The sequence below is a fragment of the Carassius auratus genome, chromosome 45, assembly GCF_003368295.1.
Source record: "Carassius auratus strain Wakin chromosome 45, ASM336829v1, whole genome shotgun sequence".
NCBI lineage: Eukaryota > Metazoa > Chordata > Actinopteri > Cypriniformes > Cyprinidae > Carassius > Carassius auratus.
The window spans coordinates 5,073,013-5,094,330 of record NC_039287.1 but is presented as its reverse complement, the minus strand read 5'-3'; the positions used below and the strand labels follow the sequence as shown (position 1 = coordinate 5,094,330).

Here is a 21,318-nt window from a genome sequence, read left to right as displayed (position 1 = left end):
ACAAGCTAATGAAACAGTTACTGTTTTCAAACAGGTTTCCCATAAAGCATTCTGCCAATGGCCGGTTTAACAGAACTCACACCATTGGTTGAGTCTGATGGTAGTTGCTCACACAAACATGAATATTAACAGACCAACATCAGTGTAAAAAAATAAAATAATAATAATAAGTATACTTTACAAGGAAATACTTTTTTTATCCTTAAAAATGCCATGTTTAATTCAATGTGTTAAATGCCATTTATAATTATTTGTGAAATTTACTATCAACTGTTTCAAAGTAAGTCTCTTCATTGAGTGTTTACACTTTTCAGTGCTCAACATACATATGGCTTTCTTATGCATGGCCTCCCCATATTTAGGGATAGGCATATTTATAGGGATAGAAGAAAATTACCTTTAATGAACATGATGATGGAGTGTGAAAAGGTGTTCATTTAATCACAGATGTTCTTATTCCTGGATGCTTTATTATACATGGCTGTGACCTAAACTGCATCAAAGTTCGGAATTCTTAGTGAATTAATATACTCTTAAGATTATTTCTATGTTCTGGGTCACTTGTAGTCATAATGAAAACAACTTGCGGTCTGAATGAATGGAGGAAAATATTAAAGCACTGCATTTTTTCCTTTTTTTTTTTTTTTTTTTCTTGGAGGGAGGATAAAGCTTCTTTATGAGAGGCTGGAGAGAATCTCTTTTTGGTGAGGTCAGGCTGTCAGCACATGCGCTGTAAGTCACTGAGCTGGAATGCACTGGTTGTACTCCCCCAGTCCTGCACACATTGTGATGTTTGTACAGGCCTGCTCCTGTACTCTCTCGCAGAAGACACTCTGGATGTACACACACCTCATCCTGCCAGCAAAGTGACAGTGCTTAATAAATCTTTCTTCACGTGTGCTGTGTGTGAGATACAGGTCACTACATTGTCATCCCCTGCAGATACCTATTTTGAAGCCTGCATGGCCTGCATATATACATGCATATATCGAATATATACATATTTATCATCAGCAACAAAAGAGAGACAGAGGGAGAGTTTGGGCCATGCGCTTCACCCTGTCCTGACAGCGCTAATGATATTCAGGACAGCGGAGGATGATGTCTGATTTTCTGCCAGGCCTCTGTCTCAGTGTGTGCGCGCGTGTGCTTGCTTTGGCGGGTTGGCAGGAGAATTGTGCATCTAGGTTTTTGAGGATGCACACAGGCTCAGACTATGGTAACTCGTTACAGTTTAAAGCAGGTCGGGTGACAGCATGAATCAGTCAGCCTCTTCCATGCATACTGTGTAAGCGCGGAGCGAAATACAAAGGAGGAGAAGTGAAAGAGAAAGGAGAGAGGAAATGAAGTCGGAGTGCCAAGAAATAATGTGCATCTCAAGAATTTAGCCTCGGGCATGGCGCGCTCAGCCCGTGTCGGTATCATTAGCGTATTTATAATTCAAATGTATGCCTTTAATAATTCACGCGCGCCGCTTTTCAAAGAGGGGCGCGCGAGATTATGTACAGACTGATGAAAGCAAGGAACTTTCCCATCTCTCCTGAAAAGTAAATAAACGACCTCATCATGCAAATGCTCTCTCATCCTTTGCCTTGGAACGTTTAAGTGCATATTTGTAATTATTTCGAGGTCCTTTTCAAGTACGCGCAATGTTCATTTTGCTTTTCTTTCTGTGGTTGATATCTATTTATTATTTTGTGATCGCGTTTTGCATTTTCTTGTTGATGCATCACGCGTTTGCATTTGTTATATTCAATATCGCCTATTGCTTTTTTATTTAGCCTATTTATGTATTTATTTATTTATTCATTTATTTATTTATTCATTATTTATTTATTTATTTATTTTTGTTAAATATGTTTGGTTTTCCATCGACAATTAGGCTTCGGTGAGAGAATCCAAATGTGAACTCGTTCTCCTCGTGCTTCTTTGCACGGTGGTCTTCGATGCACCGCTAGGTGGGGATAGAAGGTAAAGCGACTTTGAAATTGATTGCTGTGCTGGAAAGAACAACACACGTGAAACTGAGCGCAGCTGTAGGTTTGCAGGACTCTCGCTGGATCAGAAGAACTAGAAGAAAAGTATCGTGCGGCTCGAGCACACATCCTGACGGGTCAAGCAAAGGTCAATACGTTTGAAAATAAAGCGGATTATCATCACACCGACATGGGCGAAGAACGCTGACATTTCAAGGTAGTTTAAAAATCGTGTTGAAAATGTTCATGACAAATTTAGCATTTTCTTTCTTTTAAAGAAAAGTTACAATTAAAATGCAATAAAAACAACCTCATTACAATTAAATAATATAATTGAAATAAGTTTTTATTTTAGTTGTAAAAGCTGTTTATTTCTTAAATTCCTTATATGTTTCTTAAATTACTTACATTAATATTAAAGATGACACTGATCATCATTCCGTTAATCTAAATTAAATAATAATTGATTATTATGATGCCGCACTGCAAAAGTTTATATGGGAATGTATTTGTTACTCTCGGCGTGTGTTTGTAGAAATTTATCTAAAAACATAAACAATACTCACCGAACGTTATTTTTCAGTAGCTTTCGTAAGCATTTTGCTATGCCTAAAGCATTATTTTTTCTTCTTCTTCTTCTTCTTTTTTTAAATGAATGAATAAACGGAGACTTATAGGCTATAACAAACGAACGGAACATAAAATATGACATTTTTAAATACACAAGTTAAAAACTAAGGATGTACTAAAGGGGAATGCTGTTTAGAATTTGGCCAAAAGTAACATTTGTTGTGATACTCCATAATATGTTATATTTAAATAAAATAAATGTTTTATAAAATGTGTTGTTGTTGTTGTTGTTTTTGTTCTTTCTTTGTTTTAATATAAGGCTAATCGTTTTAAACTATTATGACTTAAAAATATGATAAAAATTACCATTGGAAATCAATTTAAATTGTCGAATGCAACTCACATTAAATGCTTATGTACACCAGCTTAGCTTGAGTTTTCATCGCGGTTGATCTCGTTTCCTTTATAGGCCTTTAAATATGACGATGACAGTCGTGCAGAATTTATGTGCAAAAGTGCTTGGAATATATATATATATATATATATATATATATATATATATATATATATATATATATATATATATATATATATATATATAGCTATAAACGTGAGTCTATAAACTGAATGCATATTTAGACAGTTTCTTTAATTACTAAACGAGAAAAATATTTCTAACAAATATACTTAAAAAAGCTAAAACATTAAAAATTAAAAACAAAAAGAAGGAAACGTAAACTTATTTAACTTCATGTAATAACTTATATAGGTCTATGTGACGCGCAAGTATTGAGGGAAAGTTAAACAACGAAGCAGTCAAAAAAATTGTAGACCGTGAAATAAATATATTTCCGAGGGCTCAAACGCTGTGATGCTCAGTGATTTGTTTAAATAAGGTCCATTCCCAGTGCGACTCGGTGCACTGATCTGATTTTGGCACTTTTAAAAATAAAGACACTCCACCCCTAGTAACGAAACGCAGAGGATGGTGGTGCGTCATCCGCGCGCCTAATCCAATGTGAACACTCGCTGGCAGCTCGTGGTCATTGCGCTCTTCTTTCTCTTTGCTTGATGTAGAGGTGTCGAGCTGGTAACACCCACCGCGCTTCCCAGGCTCAGTCATCAGGGGTTCAGTCTTTTCAAGAAGGACCTGCTCCAAATCACCAACACAATCCCAGCCGAGGCAAAGCGTGGGTCGCAAAGAGGGACCATGAGATCCGGATAGCAGTGTTTGCCATGCCAGGCACGAACATCCCAGAATTTGGAAAGGCTTTTTCTGACTTCAGGAATTTTGTGACGGGTAAATTGCATTAGTTAGTCAGAAGGTCCAATTGGAAGCAAATATTTATAATCTGTATAAGGTAAGGTTTTATTTAAGGATATCCGTCAATGTGCGTTCGGTGATCCGGTCGAATTACTCAAAAACTGAAAGTGGCTGTAAAGGAATCGATCAGAAACTCTTCACTGGACATACTCTATCATCTCGACGGATTACCGACAGCTCAGTCCTCTTAAACCGGATGCACAAAAGGAATTAAATCAGATTGTTTCCTCGTTGGATTAAACCACAGTTTGCACTTAACCTCAACAGAAGTGTGATATCATATGCTGATGGCTCAACGGGTACGTTCTCTTACAAATCCGCCGCGTAAAAATAAAAACTTAACTCATAAAGTTTAATCATACTTTGTTTTTAATATGTGAATAAATCTTTTTAATATTAGGTAAAAACGTGTGTGTGTTTTGAGTTGTCTATGATGCAGTTTCTGTCTGATGCAGTACGAAGACCTTGCCCACTATGGTGGCGGTATGGATGGAGTTGGGGTCCCGACGTCCATGTACGGGGACCCGCACGCGCCCCGGCTGCCGCAGGTTCACCATTTGAACCACGGGCCCCCGCCTCATGCCAACCAGCACTACGGGGCCCACGCCCCGCACAGCATCATGCCCAGCAGCATGGGCTCGGCTGTCAACGACGCACTTAAGAGAGACAAGGACCAAATTTATGGGTACTTTCTTGCAGCCATGCTGAATTTGATAGTTTAAACAATCTGTATTTATTTATTTATTTTAAAGCCGTCCAGCATTATTACACCCGCATTTGACACATCGCAATTTATTTGTACTTTTATTACAGTCAGTAAATTCCTGTGCATAGGCAATACGATCTTAAAGTATATGTTTATTGGTTAAACACATTGCAAATTCACAAAATTGCCATTCAAATAGTGAGCTGAATAATTCAACTTTAAAATGATGCATATTTTTTAATATAAAAATTATAGAGCGGTTTTAGTCACTATCTGAGTGTTTAACTAATATTTGGCCGTCAAAGCAATGAAAGTAGCAATAAAACTCTAATAAAGAATGATTGCTCAATTATTGTTATAGTGTTCTGATCTGTAGGTTTATGTCAGTGTTTGTGTTGAATCTTGAAGGCACCCGTTATTCCCGCTTCTGGCGCTGGTGTTTGAGAAGTGCGAGCTGGCCACGTGCACACCGAGAGAGCCCGGGGTCGCCGGAGGAGATGTGTGCTCGTCCGATTCATTCAACGAGGACATCGCTGTGTTTGCCAAACAAGTAAAGTTTTGATAGAAAATTATATATTTAATAACAATTTACCTAAATATTCGGTTATTCAAATTAAGCAAGGGGGGATTATTTTATTATTGTTTTTGTTCTAACAAACTTGTGACATTTTTTTTTTTTTTTTTTTACAGATTCGGGCAGAGAAGCCGTTATTCTCTTCTAATCCAGAGTTGGACAATTTGGTACGTGTTGTTTCGCGCAGTTTTTGTTCCAGGTTAAGTCGCCTCAAAGGTCCATGTGAGGATTCTTTGAGGTAAAGAATGGAAGCTTTAGTGATTTGTGAGGCCCCGTGTTATCAGAGGGCGTGGGGGTCTTTGCCCTGGGCTCCCTCAAAGCATCGTCTCTGGAGGAACCTATCTACACTTCTGCTATTGTCAACACAGTATCAGACCTGCCAAGTTTTTGATTTGAGTGTGATTTGTCGCGCGTATAGTATAACCAAACGAAGTTTGAAGTTTTTTTTATTTTTATTATTATATTAACTTGATATTATTATACACTAATTGTTATTTTTATTACTACTATTATTATTGGTTGATATTATTGTTGGTATATTTTTGTTATATTCTGTAATATTTCATGCATTATTTTGCTCTTTCCTTAGATGATTCAGTCAATACAAGTTTTACGATTCCATCTTTTAGAACTCGAAAAGGTATGTAAGTCTATTTATTTTATTAGCATTTTACATACTTAGAATTTAATGTTTTTCTAATAACAAACACATATGCTAATTGATTTGTGCCCCGGTTTTTAATCAGGTGCACGAGCTTTGCGACAACTTCTGCCATCGGTATATTAGCTGTTTGAAGGGTAAAATGCCCATTGACCTGGTGATTGATGAACGGGATGGATGCAAGACCGACTTCGACGACATCTCAGGATCCTCGACAAATCTCGCAGATCACGTGAGTTTTATTTGGCTTTGTATGACATCATAAAACAAGCCAATTATAGAGTGTAGCGGTGCACATTTTTGGAGGATCATTAGTGAAGTTTCCAGCAAAGAAATAAATGAAAATCCAAATTACATTTATTTTGTATTGTGCAAACAAACATGGAAAACTTTACTGAACGCATTATTATTATTTTTTTTAATAACTTTATTTATTTAACTTAACATTTGTAGTGCCTCAGCCATGCATGTGCCTTTTTTAATTTATTTTTTAGCTTCCTCCATTATTAATCTCCACAATATATTTTAGGAAGAGGCATTTCTACTTAGTAACATATGCTAATTTATTTAAACAACATTATCTAAATCCATTTTTCTTTGCACTGATATGAATCATTAAGGCATTGCCCCAGGACATATCTTATTTTAGAAGAGGTATGATGATGACGATGATGATCATGTTGATGAAGCCCGTTGTGTTGGGTGCAGGTGTTGCTAAGGGTCAGGGTCCCCCCCGCCTCCACACACACACACACACACACACACACAGACACACACTGTCCAGCCCTCTGTTAGCCCTAATGATCAACGTTACATTTGCACGTGAATGCACTATTGTCTTTGAACTGATTGAATTGCTATTGTCAAGCAGTAGGGGAGTTTTTTTTACTCCGAGACCAATGGTGTGTTCTTTACAGTTGTGCTTCCTATCATCAACGCACCACCCTATTACAGGAACAAAACCACGGAATTAAGAAAAACAGATTTTTACATTCTGCTTAGTTCTGTTCCAGATCAAAATGGGAAAAGAGAGTTATTTTCCGTGTTAAAAACAGATTAAAACTGGCGTTTCGTGATTTGGACTGAATAGTCCGACTTTACAGTCCTTCTGTTTTCCATCATGTAACACATTAGATGACTGTCCCCATCCACACTATTCCTGTAAATAGGCTAGATGTGAACCACAGATGGCGAGGTCTCACCATCATACAGTACCTTCACTTGGTCAGCTGAAATTTATTTGATGAATATGTACCTTTGTTACACTTGACGATAACTGTAATCTTTTATTGATGCTCCTGTAATGTCTTATCGATTTACAAGTGTGCGGTGTGACACACAACAATTTAAATTAGGTGATGAAGGGAGACAGCGGCCTTCTGAAATGTTATTAACAGCACACACACACATAAACACACAAACCCACAGACTGTTTTTGTGTGTCCTAATGAGAAAACAGTGAAGGGTCTTATTCACACAGCTTTATTGTTGTAGGAGCTTATTCTAGCCTTTCTTAGAGCTCTTTAGCTGAACACCATCAGGCAAACAGCTGACGCTAAGGGCCTGAAGAGGAACGGCTGCTGTTTGCTTCATGTTGGGCCCGTCTTAGTGCTTTGTACACTGTTTTGGATAAAAAGGGGACGCTGCCGGTTTCTTGTGAGCATTTACGGTGGCCATCAGGAGAAGCAGTCACTCTGGTTCTAGCTCCATAGGTCTACATACTCCTAGTTCATTTGGATTGTGCATTTCAGTTGTCTCTAATTTTATCAGACACATTCATCAGCACAGACATGGTAACTAAAGGTTTAAAAAACCTGCTTTTAAAAAATAGCATGTATATGTGCTAGTGGGTATAATGTGGCTTTTTTCACCCTTCAATCTCTGGATTTTCATGTACCTGATCCTCAGAATCCAGCATCCTGGAGAGACATGGATGACGCTCACTCTACCCCCTCAGTCGGCACCCCAGGACCCTCCAGCGGGGGACATGCCTCTCAGAGCGGAGACAACAGCAGCGAACTAGGTAGGAAAGCCTGTCAGTTTTACTATCACACCATCGTGGGCTTTGCTGAAAACAGAGTTTACGCTGTCATCTTTTTTTGTACTCCAGGCTTCAAGTAGTATTTTCACTCGAGGTTGGATTTACAATATAGTGGGTTTTTTTTTACGTTATACACTGAAAAAATGATAACCTAAAAAGTTGCCATTTATTAAATTTCACTGAATCAACCTCATAATGTTCAAAATACTAACAGTTTATGCCGTCATCTTTTAAATTGTACTCCAAACTTCAAAAGGTATTTTCACTTGAGTTGTTCACTTGGATTTTAAATTATGCGTATACATTATGCACTGAGATAAAATTGTTTTTATTCAAAGGCAGAAATGTTATAAGAAATCACTGAATCTATATAAAAATGGGCTAAATCAATAGAATTAGCTAACAATCACAGGTTACCACATTTTGCAGTGTATATTGTAATTATTTTCTGTTATTTTGCATCATTCAGTCTTTTAATTTCATAATTTTTTTTAATGTGTGTGAACAGCGGTTATTAATCAAAGTCATGTCATTGTTCACATCATCATCACGATGGTTCACTGAGCTGGTTTTACGTGTTTTTTTTTTGCTTTTTTTTTTCTGTGGACACAATTGGTGTTTAATGTTCTTGAAAGGTTAAGGGTCTAATTTATTTTGCCAGATTTTCCATTTGCACGTCACTTTTTTTTTTCTTTCTAAATTTATATTGTGACCTGCCACTCCATATCTATTGTCCTTTAGCGCTGTTTAGCTTTTGGGGAAATATTTATTTAATTATTTTATTTTTACGACCTGTTTTTGTATAATTGCTTCAGTTAAAAAAGCCTTCAGGGTTTCTCACCTCCTTTTAATAACCATCAGACAACAAAAGCCTGACCATTATGCAGCACACTAGCAGGATATTCTGCAAGACAAGAGCAGAACAGAACCACAGTATAAAAGACACCTTTAAAATATTTGGCATAGCAGCAATGCTAGTAGTGTTTCTGCAATACTACTCGGTATAAAAGAGAGAAAAGCATCAGGGTGACGGCATTTTCCCCACACGGGGCTTTTTTTAAACAACAGTGGGGGAACATCCAAGGCCCACGGCCTTTTGACCCTAAAGATCAAGCATTGAAGAAGGGGAAAAGGAATGACCCCTGCCGGCCTGAAGGACAGAGCTCTTCAAATTCTCGTCACAATAGAGGGTTAATATCTGGGGTGATCAGAGGCAGAGCTTGGGTTAGGATCAGGGACATCTACCTGCTGCTCCTCCAGGAGCCACTTTGGATCGGTGTCCCTCCCTTTATCATTCAAGAGATCGGTAAAGCAAACACCTTTTCCATTACAAGTGAATGGGGGGTGTTACGTCAGTCACCCAACTCGAGTCCGAAGGATTACCGGGGCTCTTCAAAGCACCTGTCTCTTGTAGGGGGGTCCGTTTGTTGCTTGCACATCAGTAGAAGTTGTTCTCGCTGAGAAATCTTTATGTTTGGTTAGGCTGAAGGCAAGAGAAGTGCTCCTCGGTTACAGTCTGAATGTTCTTAAGAGCTGCTGACTCACCTCAGGGTGTTTTTTTTTATTGTTGTTGAGAGTTTGGGATGGTAGTGGGGGGTTTTCCACAGCTATCCTAAACGTGTGCGTGTTGGTGGGAATGCAGAGCCTAGGAATGTCCATCACAAAGGCCGAAAGGGAACAAAGGGAAGCTGCAGGACATTCAGTGGTCAGCTCGAAGGCTAAGACACAGGCTGAGACAGGATGTTTACATCTATATCTGAACCTTCAGTGGAGGTTAAATCCCAGCATGATGTATAGTGGACCAACAACAAGTGTCAAGAGCCGATGCCTCTGCGTTTTAGCCGTCAATATCACCCAACTGTGGTCCAATCCCGTGGTCCTCCAGATCATATCATGGCCACGGGGGACAAGAGGATAAGAGCATCTAATCAATATGCTTTAAGTGAAACGATTAGCGAGAACAAAATCATCTGCGTTCGTCCAGTAATTATCCAGTCTGTTGCGTCCAGTAGTCAGAATTATGGCCCCTTTGGAGAAGTATAGTTCGTGATAGATTGAGGTCATGGGGAGCTCATTAAGCAGGCAAACAGGATTTATTCTGTGATGCGTGTGGGGTGGCAGTGATCAGACCCGGCTAGTTTGCGCCAGGCTTCTTTGTCTCCGGGATATTCATCTATCTTCAGTTCATCTAATTATCAGCATCGGAACAATGCAGAGCGTTTCAGCTTTGGACCGTGTCATCTCTCGGATGCTGAAGGTACCGTGATGTGAAGGATGTGGGAAACCGGTCAAAAATTCTACTTAAACTGGATGTGTTTTATATGCAGAACCCCTTCAGAAGTTGTGCTTTATACGTATGAGGGAAAGTGAAAGAAAGTGGTGTTAGATGGAAGGTAGAAGCCTCTTCTTCTCCATGTCTTGGGGTGCTGTTTTTCTCTAAACAGCCCGAGGGCTTACTCCAGCCTTCCTCCAGGCTGCTCTGCTCCGGCCTCCCTCTGCGCTGCGCGTGCAGACTGTGGGTTCGGGGAGTGAGGCAGGGCTCAGGGAGCTGCAGCCTTTAAAGAGAGCGCAGTCACACAGGCTGCACGGGCCAAGTTGCCAGGGAACAGTCAGAAGCGATTAGCGTCGGGTTGGATCAGCCCTGCGGCCTTCATTTTCTGGAACAGGAGGAGAGAGGCTCGAGGAGAAGGGGGGCGGGGGGGAGTGAGTATTTCAGACTTCCTTAGATGTAAGAATCTCACCCAGCTCTCTTTATCTGTTATTTTCTTATATTTTATTTATTTTTTGTATTATCTTACTCTAGTTTCACCTTTTACTTTTTCGATCCTAAAAGTCATCCGTTTTTTATACTTCCAGAATGTTCTTTTTTATCACTTGCACTAGCACATTTTTGATGTCATATTTATAAACACATTGAAAAGTTATTTTTCCTCTTTCCTGTATTGACTTTTATATCGTTTCATGTACAGTTTTTACTTTCTTTTCTTTAATGTGTTTTTACTCATTCCAATGAACACGATGAAAACATCACCTTATAATGTTCTTTATTATTATTTGAATTATTGTTCCATTTCAATAGTTCTCTTTTTCTTTTCTTTTTTCTTTTCTTTTAGTAGCGCTGTCCCCCTTTAAATTGTTCCAAATATAATATATAACTTTTAAGTCTTATTAACGTTTTGATATTTGACTTTCATAAACTGGAAATTCATGCTTTCTTTTATTTTTATTTTATTTTATTTTCTCTCTATTTATATTGTTTTTATGCTTTCATTCCCTTTCAGAACATACTACTTTCTATTTTACTATATATATTACTATATATATATACTTTTTTTTTTTTTTTTATGAAACCATTACCTCTCTGAGCCAGTCAAGACTCTGGTCAACATGCAAACTCCTGGAAGCACAATGAGAAGAAACAGCGGTCTGTGTTGTGTAGAGACAGACAGTGTGAGACCACTGCCCTGCCCTTGACTTGCATTTTGATGATAGCATCAGTCAGCCAGCCTGAAGTCCATCTACTACCCCCCTTCTTATATTCAAATGTCATTATTCGTTAGCTGAAATATTAATGCACAAATATGGCACATGCAGTTGCCTTTGATTGATGCATCCCCAAAAACAAGGAGACACAGCAGGCCCGATCTTAAGAAAAGTAGGGTTCCTGTCCCGCCTCCGGGGAGGAGTCCCTCAGATACATTATTCACACACCCTCCGGGCAGGCTTTCAAGGCATCTCTACCCTCAGGGCAAGAAAAATAAGCATGACTGTTAAAAGTAAATCATCTTGCCTGATGCCCAGTTAATGGAAGCAGGAGAGAGGGATGGAAAGAAAGAAAGAGAAAGGAAAGTGGGGAGGAGGACAAGACGGAAACCTTAGTTTAAAAGCGGCCTCCTGCCTGGCTCTGATCTTAAACTAGATTGGATGGTAATGGAATGAAAGCAGGCTTGATCTTATCAGAGAGCTCACAGTTCAAAATGCATTGTTTGTTAAGCATCAATTGATCTTACAGTCTAATGCCTCATTCATATCAAGTTGGGATTACTGTAATTACATGTTTCTGAATAAAAAAAAAAAGTGTGTATTATCAAACTCTCAGTTACAGTTACTAGAATTTCTTAGAATTGTCTCGTTTTACATTATATAAAATAATTAATTTATTTATTTAATAAAAGTAGTTGAGTAGTCACTTCAACACGTATGACATTCAGTTATAGCCAGTATTATATTTTTGTTATGAATATGTGTAAAAAGGGTGATGTATTTGATATAAGTATCAGATTTTAATTTGCTATTTGTGTAAATATTTTTGTATGTTTTTTTTTTTGTTTTTTTTAAACATATTTCACATATTTTTTTGGTTTTCACACCTATATATTTATATACAAAATCCAACATTACAACGTTTTGGTCAAACGTTTGATTCCCAAAGCTAGCAAGCGCTTGGGAGGGCAGTGATGACTGTATTTAGCTGTAGTGTGTGTACGTGGCCACTAACTAACATAGTTTCATCTGGAATATAGCGACTGTAAGTGGTAAATTAGCATCATTAGTTCTGCCCCTGCACTGTACACCAGTAACAAACTTATAAAGTCTAACAGGCTTTTCTCAACAACCGCTAACAGGCTTTACCTCATTTACGTTTTCCCCCAAGTTTTTTTTTTCGATTTTATTTTGAGTGCTAATTCAGATCAGATATTCTCTTTGCAGTGCCAAGTCTCCATTCCCCATTCAAGCACAGAGCCTGGACATTCATTACCCCATGTCAAATACAGAGCTCACATTGAATTAATAGCACTGGGGTTGGTGCAGAGCTTTCCTGGAGATCTCTGACATCGAGACAGCGAGAGAGAGAGAGCGGGAGAGATCTCGCACTGTTGATTAGCGTTCCCTCTCACTGCATGGATACTCCTGCTCACCACGGTCCATGTGTTACTGTTGCTAATCAAAACAAGCCCCCCGCGTGGCTCTTTCACATCGTGTTTGTGAGCAGCACTGGTGATCAATAAACAACTGATGGTGATGTTTTATCTCATTAAAGTGACTTTAAAGTCTCTCACGCCTTGCTTCCACGTTGTTCTTGTTTATCAGGAGATGGCTTGGATAACAGCTTGGCATCTCCGGGAACAGGGGACGAGGATGACCAAGATAAGAAACGGCAGAAGAAGAGAGGAATCTTCCCCAAAGTAGCGACCAACATTATGCGGGCATGGCTCTTCCAGCATCTCACGGTAAGACGCAAATCGGGAACTTCTGGCCAGAATTTGGAAGACTTTGTAAAGTGGGCAAGAGTCCAATGCATCTCTTGGTGAATTAACTCAATTCCACTGTTCTCAGCTCAGTGACCTGCATCTAAACCACATTAAAACTAACAGGGTGTGTTATTATCTGTCTCTCGGCCCTCCCATCCATTTCACTCGTCAAAACCCAGGGCCGTATTCACCCAGGGGTGAGCACGTTCTACCAAAACTTGCTGGTTTTGGACTGATTTGTGGCATCCTCAACCCCCTCGAATCTCGGCACATTTTCAACCGGTCCCCCTCCTTAAATTCCCACCATTCTCTTGAGTCTTCCTGTTCTCCATTCTCTTTCAGAATTCATTCGCTTTTTAAGGGCTACACAGGTCCTGTACACATAGTAATCCTTTCCCTTTTACCCACCTTTAGAGTTTAGAGATAATAAAGGAGAGCCTAATTGAATTATCCTCTCTCTGTTCCCAGCTCCTTTTCAGAGCGATTTGTGAAGCAAAAGTGTTTCCCATTGCAGGATGTGTCCTTACAAAAAAAAAAAAAAAAGTGTTAGAGGGGACTTTGGCCTCTGAATGGCCCCCATTGCAACACCCAGGCGATCATGCATTCATTTGGGCTCGGGGCTGAATGAAAGCTGCAGGATTACGTTTTGTTGGGTTCTACTTTGAGCCAGTGTGCAACGTTTGAGATGGGGGGGCTCTTAAATATGGTCTAAGCCTCCATCGTTTGTAACCTATTCAGAGGTCCGCGATAAAGACCCCCTGTGCTGCCAATTTTAAAGAAAGGTGGAACATTAAGATTCAGTGGAACATTACAGTTATAACTGTTAGCTGCACTAGAACGAGATAGAGAGATCTCCTTTGGCATGCAAATCGGGACATGGAGGAGGCTTCTTAAGTGGATTTCATGCAAATATGAGTGATTCGGCGAGCTTGTCGGATAGCTTCATCTCTTGAATACATAGGACCCTCGCTACAACTTCAGCAAACAATCACGACACAACCTGCTGTGAGTTAAAGAGTTTAAAGATGGATCCCATACCACAGCTCGCATACGACTGTCACTTGGGTTGTGTAGAAAAGGGGGCGGAGCTTACAGTCATTCATCAGCACAATGACAGCTAGCAAGCCAGGAGGTGAGCAGGGAAAGCTCCGTCAGTGTGTGAGAGAGAGAACAGGACATGTAACTGGACTCATCCCTCACCAGTGACCACGGGAGGCGAGGCCGTGACAGTGCCAGAATTGGTGCACACCCACGACCCTGCGATGTCTATACATTCACCCCTGCCTGCCATCTGCTGCCCTCCCTCTGCACTCACAGTGAGAGCAAGAGAGATCAGGGGCCAGGGGCCACCAAGGGCCAAGCCCTATTCAACCCTAAACAAAACTCTCCATTGTCTCTCTTTACACCCACTCGATCATTTGTCAAGTAATGTCAAATAATGTCAAATGAAACCACAAACACTCAGCCAATAAGATGCAGGGACATTTTCAAACTCTGGGATGCATATGGGAAGTCTATCATACATAATGATGTCATTTCCTGAAAGAGTCATATGGGATTCCATGTTTTTGCCCGCAGTCTTGCATGGGGCGGGTAGATTTGATGATGGAGGTCATTAGTCATTTAAACAGATTAGTTTTTAAGAAAAATTCAGATCATCTTGATTTGCTTTATTAATGGAGACTGCGAGGAGAAATACACAACCCTAAAAAATGAAGACATTTACATGTTCCATTCATTATCGCTTAATGGCTCATCAGACAGCTGTGTTATTAACTGCGGAAGTTTCTTCCACTTTAATATCATTTTTCTTGTTGTTTCTGTTTCTTGCAGCACCCCTACCCATCCGAAGAGCAGAAGAAGCAGCTAGCGCAGGACACAGGCCTCACCATCTTACAAGTGAATAACTGGTGAGTAACCTTTGACCTTTGACTTTTGACCTTGCCAGCTTGACCTCTCAGCATTTAGAAGTCAGGGTTAGGGATCTCTGTAACATTTCCATTTCAAGTCCGGTGATCCCGATTTCTCACACTATTATTAGACGCTGTTCAAAGCCCCAGTGAGACAAATAAAAGCAAGAATAGGAGCAATGATGAGGTTCGCAGGGGTCTCAGAGGGACTTTTAGAAAAGTTATCAAATGTTATGTTGGCGTATTTCCGAAATGCCATTCAGTCACCGGAGTTCTCCTGAACATGTATTCATTTAATAACCATCTTGTTTGCAAAAGATGCTATTGGATTACACAAATCTGATAATCTCATTGCCAGATTCTGAATGTATGATATGGAGCATAGAGAATATAGAGACCTATTTGTATTGTTTATTTAGACGGGATTTATTCTGATTTATTCTGCAAAATTGCACATTGCTACAATCAACACTGTACGTAAGCAGACAGTTTTTATATATATATTGCCAATAGACATCATAATACTTTTTGTTTGTTTGTCTTGTTTTACTTTTAGATTTTCCATATAATTTGAATCTATTAGCCTATATTTAATTCTGTATGCATTTAAATTGTGAAAATAGTTTTTTTTTTCTTTTTCAAAATTAAGTTATAAGTAAGATTTGTAACATGTTAATGTGTATTTACTGCAACAAAATAAGGTGTTCACAAACATTTGGCTAAGAATCATTGTCTATGAGTAATTCCTTCCCCCAGAGCATGTCAGGGGCATCCCCTCTCTGTTATGGGCTGCTGAAGCATATTAGTGTCTGAAAAGCAGTTAGGCTAATCATACCCTGAGGCTTCTAGGCCAATGCTGTATCAATTGAATAGTTATTGAGCAATGACCCCTTTACTCGATTTGCTAATATATTGCAGCAAGAAGCACAATTAAAGCAAGTCTTAAAAACAGAGGTCATCTTTAGACCTGAGGAAAAGAAAAATACTCCCCAAATCAAATAAATCTGTTTTTATCGCCGTCTACTATCAAATTCACCATTAAGTTGAATGTTTCTCAGACGCAATTTGTAAAAGGTGTTAAAATCTGTTTATTAACAAAACTTGTTTACAGTATAACATTGACTAAAACACTAAAACAGTACATTAGCTTTTTTTGTGGACTCCTGACAGGTCCATTAACCCAAAGGCCCGGGAGAAATTGCACTGCATCAAGGGATATTTAGCAGTAAATCATAGCAAAAAGCTCACAGTAGTAAAAGTCCTGAGTGTTTAAATAAGAGTAAAATATACTGTGGGCGTTCAGTAATATAAATAGATTCAGTAAAGGTGTTCCACCGTCTTTTCTTTGACAGGTTCATCAATGCTCGACGAAGAATCGTGCAGCCCATGATTGATCAGTCAAACAGAGCAGGTAAAGTTATGGCTTATTTCCTACAATCTTTACAGTCCAAATATACACAACATGTGCATATATCACATATATATATATATATATATATATATATATATATATTGTGTTTTTGTGTGTTTAGTAAGTCAAGGAAGTGCTTACAGTCCCGATGGTCAGCCTATGGGTGGCTTTGTGCTAGACGGCCAACAACACATGGGTCTCCGGCCTGCCGGTAAGTTACACTTTAAATCTTTACATTACACACTTCAGTGCTGTTATAAAAATGTTCAAAGCATTTGCATGGGTTTAATTTTGTTTCTCCATCTCTAAGGTCCCATGGGAGGAATGGGTATGAACATGGGTATGGATGGACAGTGGCACTACATGTAAACGCCTCCACGCTCCCCAAACCATAAACGTAAGGAAACGCTTTGGTACTTTGAACATCCCCTCTCTTTCTCCTTTCACCCGGCGTGTGAAATCTGATTATGGTGGCAATTCTCTCTCCGACGACCCCCCTCACACACGGACCTTCTTTCCCCAGCTCCATCTTCGCTGCCTGTCTCTGACAGTCCACAAATCAAGACGTATCGCTCGCCGCGGGCGGCCTGGCATGGAGAATTTTATTTAATACCCACACTGTGCTGCCCAATGAGCCCCTCCATAATGACACTTACCTTGATTAATAGAGCTCTTTATATGTAAATAGGCACCGCATCCAGTTCTCCAATCGTGCCAACACAGCCCTTTCCTCTCAAATAACAACCTCAGCCTCTGCTAATGAAGGGAGAGGAGCGGGGAGGTGAGCGGAGGTTAACACCCCCCACCGAAGCCTCAGACACATTGAGATATCAGGAGCTCCAGAAACACGCAGTCCAAATCATTTCCAGACTATTTAATCCTACCTTTTTTTGATTGAATTATCATCGAGTCGTTACTGTAATTGCGTCATTTAGAGGAATGTTTCCCTGTCCTTAATTCGCTTTGGTTAAACACCATATGCTGGTGGACTGTTGGGATCATTATGAAGATCGGCTTTCCTGTGTGAAGCGGATAGAGACACATTCATGATTTTAGAAGGCAGGTGTATGTTTTTGTATTTAAGGAATATTTTGAGTTGGCTACAAGTTAAGTTTAATTGACAGCATTTGTGGTTGATTATCACACACACACACACACACACAGACACACACACAATTGCTTTCTTTAAAAAAAGAAAAATTGAGGATATACCGTTAGGCACTTACACTCTTAAAAATGATGGTTCTTTATTTGCATCACTGAATCGTTCCGATGCATGAAAGTTTCTTTAAATTGGTGAAAAAGATTCATTAAATTGTCAGGTTATTTTGGGAACTATTCACTAAAATGTTCTTTGGGAACCCAAAATGGTTCCAAAATGGGTCCACAGTGAAACCTTAATTTTCCATCCTTTCTTGTGACTTTGGCGATTTTCTGGAGAATTTAAAAGCAGAAATAATTTTATAAAAGCACTCTTTTTTTTAACTGATTTTATTATTATTATTATTATTATTATTATTATTATTATTATTATTATTATTATTTTCTGTAAAGCTATTTCATCTGTCATTTTATGGTTGTTGTAGGGTTTTAGACATTACATGTTATGACACTGAAGTTTTTTCACTGGATGTAACTTTACTCAGAACAAGTTATCAACTTGTAAACACTAAAATCATGTTTTCTGGTTATACACTGTGAAATGTATTTATTTATTGTTTTGTTGATTGATATATAATGTATTTATTGATTTATTTATTTTTATTACTTTTCTTTTAGTTGTAAATAGAAATGGAGTATGTTTACTATATCTATCTATCTATCTATCTATCTATATATATATATATATATATATATATATATATATATATATATATATATATATATATATCAGTCCTTCTACTTCCAAATTTAATATTTAATGCAATGTAACATGCTATTCATTTGTAATTATCTGTGAGATTTCCTAGCAATTTCTGTGAAAATAGTTTATATTCAGTACATATTTTCAGTGCACTACTGAAAGGTTTCTTTTGTTTTTTTTTCTAGTAAGTAAATTCACTTCTGTTGTAAGTGCCTTACTGTAACCCTGATTCTTGTTTATTTTTAAGAAAAAAGACATTTATCTCGTAATGGGCACCTACCCCAAATATTCCTTTAATGCTTTCACAGTGTGGATATTAGTGAATAAATCTCTTAATCTTGTATTTTTCACTCCTTGTTGTAGGTTTTGAAGGTGGCCTCAGGAACAGTCCCAGTGCTGGCCAGAGTCATGAGGAGTCACGTCACATTCATCCTCACGTGATCACGCGCCTGTCCGGTCGCCTCCTGTCTTCACCAGACCTCCCAGATCTCTCACGGACCCCTCATCATCTGGCCATCATATCTCCAGCCAAAGGACTGTCTGCAGGAGCACCAACATCACAAAAACAGACTTGAAGCATTTGTGCCAAAAGAGAGACTTCTTCAAAAGACAATTGGAGATCTTTTCCTTTTAAATTATTTATTTATTCTTGTTTTACTGTCTTGAAGCACGGGGACCACACCATTTGTGCACTTTTGCTTAACCACAGAGAGACACACAAGAGAGTGCACACGCTCACATTAAACACATTTAACTATGGAATCGAGTAAAAGATGCTTAAAGCCCTCAAAAACTGAAATGTGAGTGTATGATGAGTTTTATTTTGGGTAATGTTCTATGTTTGGGTTTGTGTCTTTGACTAGTTTTTAGACCCTTGCATTTATGATTCTGCAAAGTTTGAAGGAAATGAAACCACTTGATGGGATGATTATAACACACATCTCACACAAATACCAGTCTGTGAAACCACAAAGTCTTCCCCACATGAGATGTTTTGAAAAGCATCGCTTAGGAAATGAGTTATGCGTTTATTTGTCGAACTGGAGAGCAACCGTGCTCTTGTAAAGCTAAATACGCCTGGAGGAGTTTTTAAACCACTAGAGATGTCCCATTGTACATAATTATGTAAATGTTATTTGTAAAACACATCAATGTCAAATAGGCATTCAGTCGAGATCCTTTAAAAATGAAGTTGGGATATTGCTGTACATTTTGGTCCGTTCTCACTCGACGGAAAAAGTCGATATATGTTATGTTTGTTGACGTACTCATAAGTTTAATCGATCTTCCCGCTGTTTTCTTTTAGGGGTCTTTTAAAGCGTCACACTATTTCTACACGGTCAAAAGTCGAATTCTTGTAATAAATGCTTCATTTTTTAAATGCTAGATCTTGCTTTGAATGTTATTTCATACACTGAATCGATACTGACGCAGTTAAAATTAATTTCAGTTATAAACAACTTATATTAACAACTTTTTATATATATTAAATTTGTGAATATATGTGTGCATCAAACAATCATAAACGAAACGGATAATTTACATACTAGGGAACATATAATTTTATAACTGTCTAGGCTACCCCCTAAACCATTTAAGAAGGTAACCTGTTCAAATTTGTGTAGAGGTGTTTTGTAAAATATTTGAGGCAATATGTGAAGAAATAAATCACATGAAATCAATATTTCCAAATCAGGCGGCTGTACCGCGGGTAATTTTTCAGAAACACAAACCCCGCGCGCTTCTTCATCTCCAGCATCTTTTCGCGGTGACTTTTCCAAATAGTTGTTCTCCTGCTGTTTGATATCTTAGCTAAGACTGCCCTAGCAGACGTTTATTTCGTCCTCCAGTTTGTGTTTCTCTAGCCTGCAGTACTGGTTGCGGAAATGCTGTAGTTTGGTGGTCATTTATCAATGTCAGCGGCGTAACGATCTCGCGCAGTATCGATGAGGAGAAGCCAAAGGCACAACAATACCTGCAATCACGCGACGCCATTGCCCTCGCGCTCCAGCTCATTCCTTTCGATTATCGAATTATTTGAATAAACCCTTCCAATCCGTTTTGTCTCTCCTTCTTTTATCTTCTTTCTTTTTTATTTTCTGTTTTTATTTTATGTCCACTGCTGAACGTATCCACATATATTTGTGGAAATAAAAGGCTAGTTTTAGTGCACAATTCGTTCAAGACATAGGCTAGTATATTTCTGTGTATAACAAAATGAATTTCACTTCGTGAGTCATCTTAAATTTATATTAAACCAAACATTAAAATGTCGTAAATAGCATAAATAGCTAGCTGCATGTAAAAATGTTTTGGAATTTTTGTTTTTCTTCTTTTTTTTTTTCTTTTTTTTTTTTAAATAGAAAATAGCTTACTGGAATTCCAACATAGGAAAAATGCTTAATATGAAGGTAACATAAAATTAACATCTGGAAAGAAAGAAAGAGGTTTAAAGCTGTATTTCTATCTCAAGCACAGTCAGTGTTGATACAGATAACTCAGATGCTGAGTGTATCTTGGTCAGAGATAAATTCGTTGTGAAAGCTGCCGGAAACAAGAGCACAGCGTAATGAAATATGGGTCATCCTTCCTACAATGAGCAACATAACGTACAAAGATACAACATACAATTAAGCAAACGCTCCACACCCGGCTAATAACATATTTTCACAGTGGTGGAAAAGGAAACGCCTTTCCATTATTAAATGATAGTGTTAAAAAAAAAAAGAGTGCCGCGATCATGCCTTAAAAATAATACAACGACATTAATGAATACAATTATAGGCATTGTTACAAATAAATAAATATAATAGGCCTACTAATAATAAAATAAAAATCGAATTAATTAAATAAATAACTCGCTTAATAATAATTATAAATGGCTTACTTAAAAATAAATTTCGAGGGCTTATCTTTTTGATCGTAATATTTCCCTCTTTTATTTTGCCACACATATTTGTGGTGATTTTCCATGGGTTTTTCTCTCTGCCTGATTTCCATAAGCATCAATTTGGAACCACGTCCTGCTA

The 21,318-nt window shown here is 38.4% G+C and overlaps 1 protein-coding gene across 2 annotated transcripts; it reads left to right on the top strand.

Annotated features, from left to right (window-relative positions):
- The first annotated feature begins 2,063 nt into the window (after positions 1-2,063).
- Positions 2,064-19,675, top strand: LOC113063014 (homeobox protein Meis2). Of its 2 annotated transcripts, XM_026233146.1 has the most exons (14): positions 2,064-2,193; positions 3,624-4,169; positions 4,326-4,555; positions 4,985-5,126; positions 5,267-5,317; positions 5,740-5,790; positions 5,897-6,043; positions 7,720-7,834; positions 12,944-13,083; positions 14,938-15,014; positions 16,367-16,425; positions 16,547-16,636; positions 16,736-16,822; positions 18,653-19,675. In XM_026233146.1, exons 2-13 carry the CDS (start codon positions 4,152-4,154, stop codon positions 16,792-16,794), a joined length of 1,179 nt encoding a protein of 392 aa, XP_026088931.1. In that variant the 5' UTR covers positions 2,064-2,193; positions 3,624-4,151; the 3' UTR covers positions 16,795-16,822; positions 18,653-19,675. The 2 variants fall into 2 exon arrangements, with proteins under 2 accessions (XP_026088931.1, XP_026088930.1); XM_026233145.1 differs by lacking the exon at positions 2,064-2,193 and having other exon boundaries at positions 3,424-4,169.
- The last annotated feature ends 1,643 nt before the right edge of the window (positions 19,676-21,318 follow it).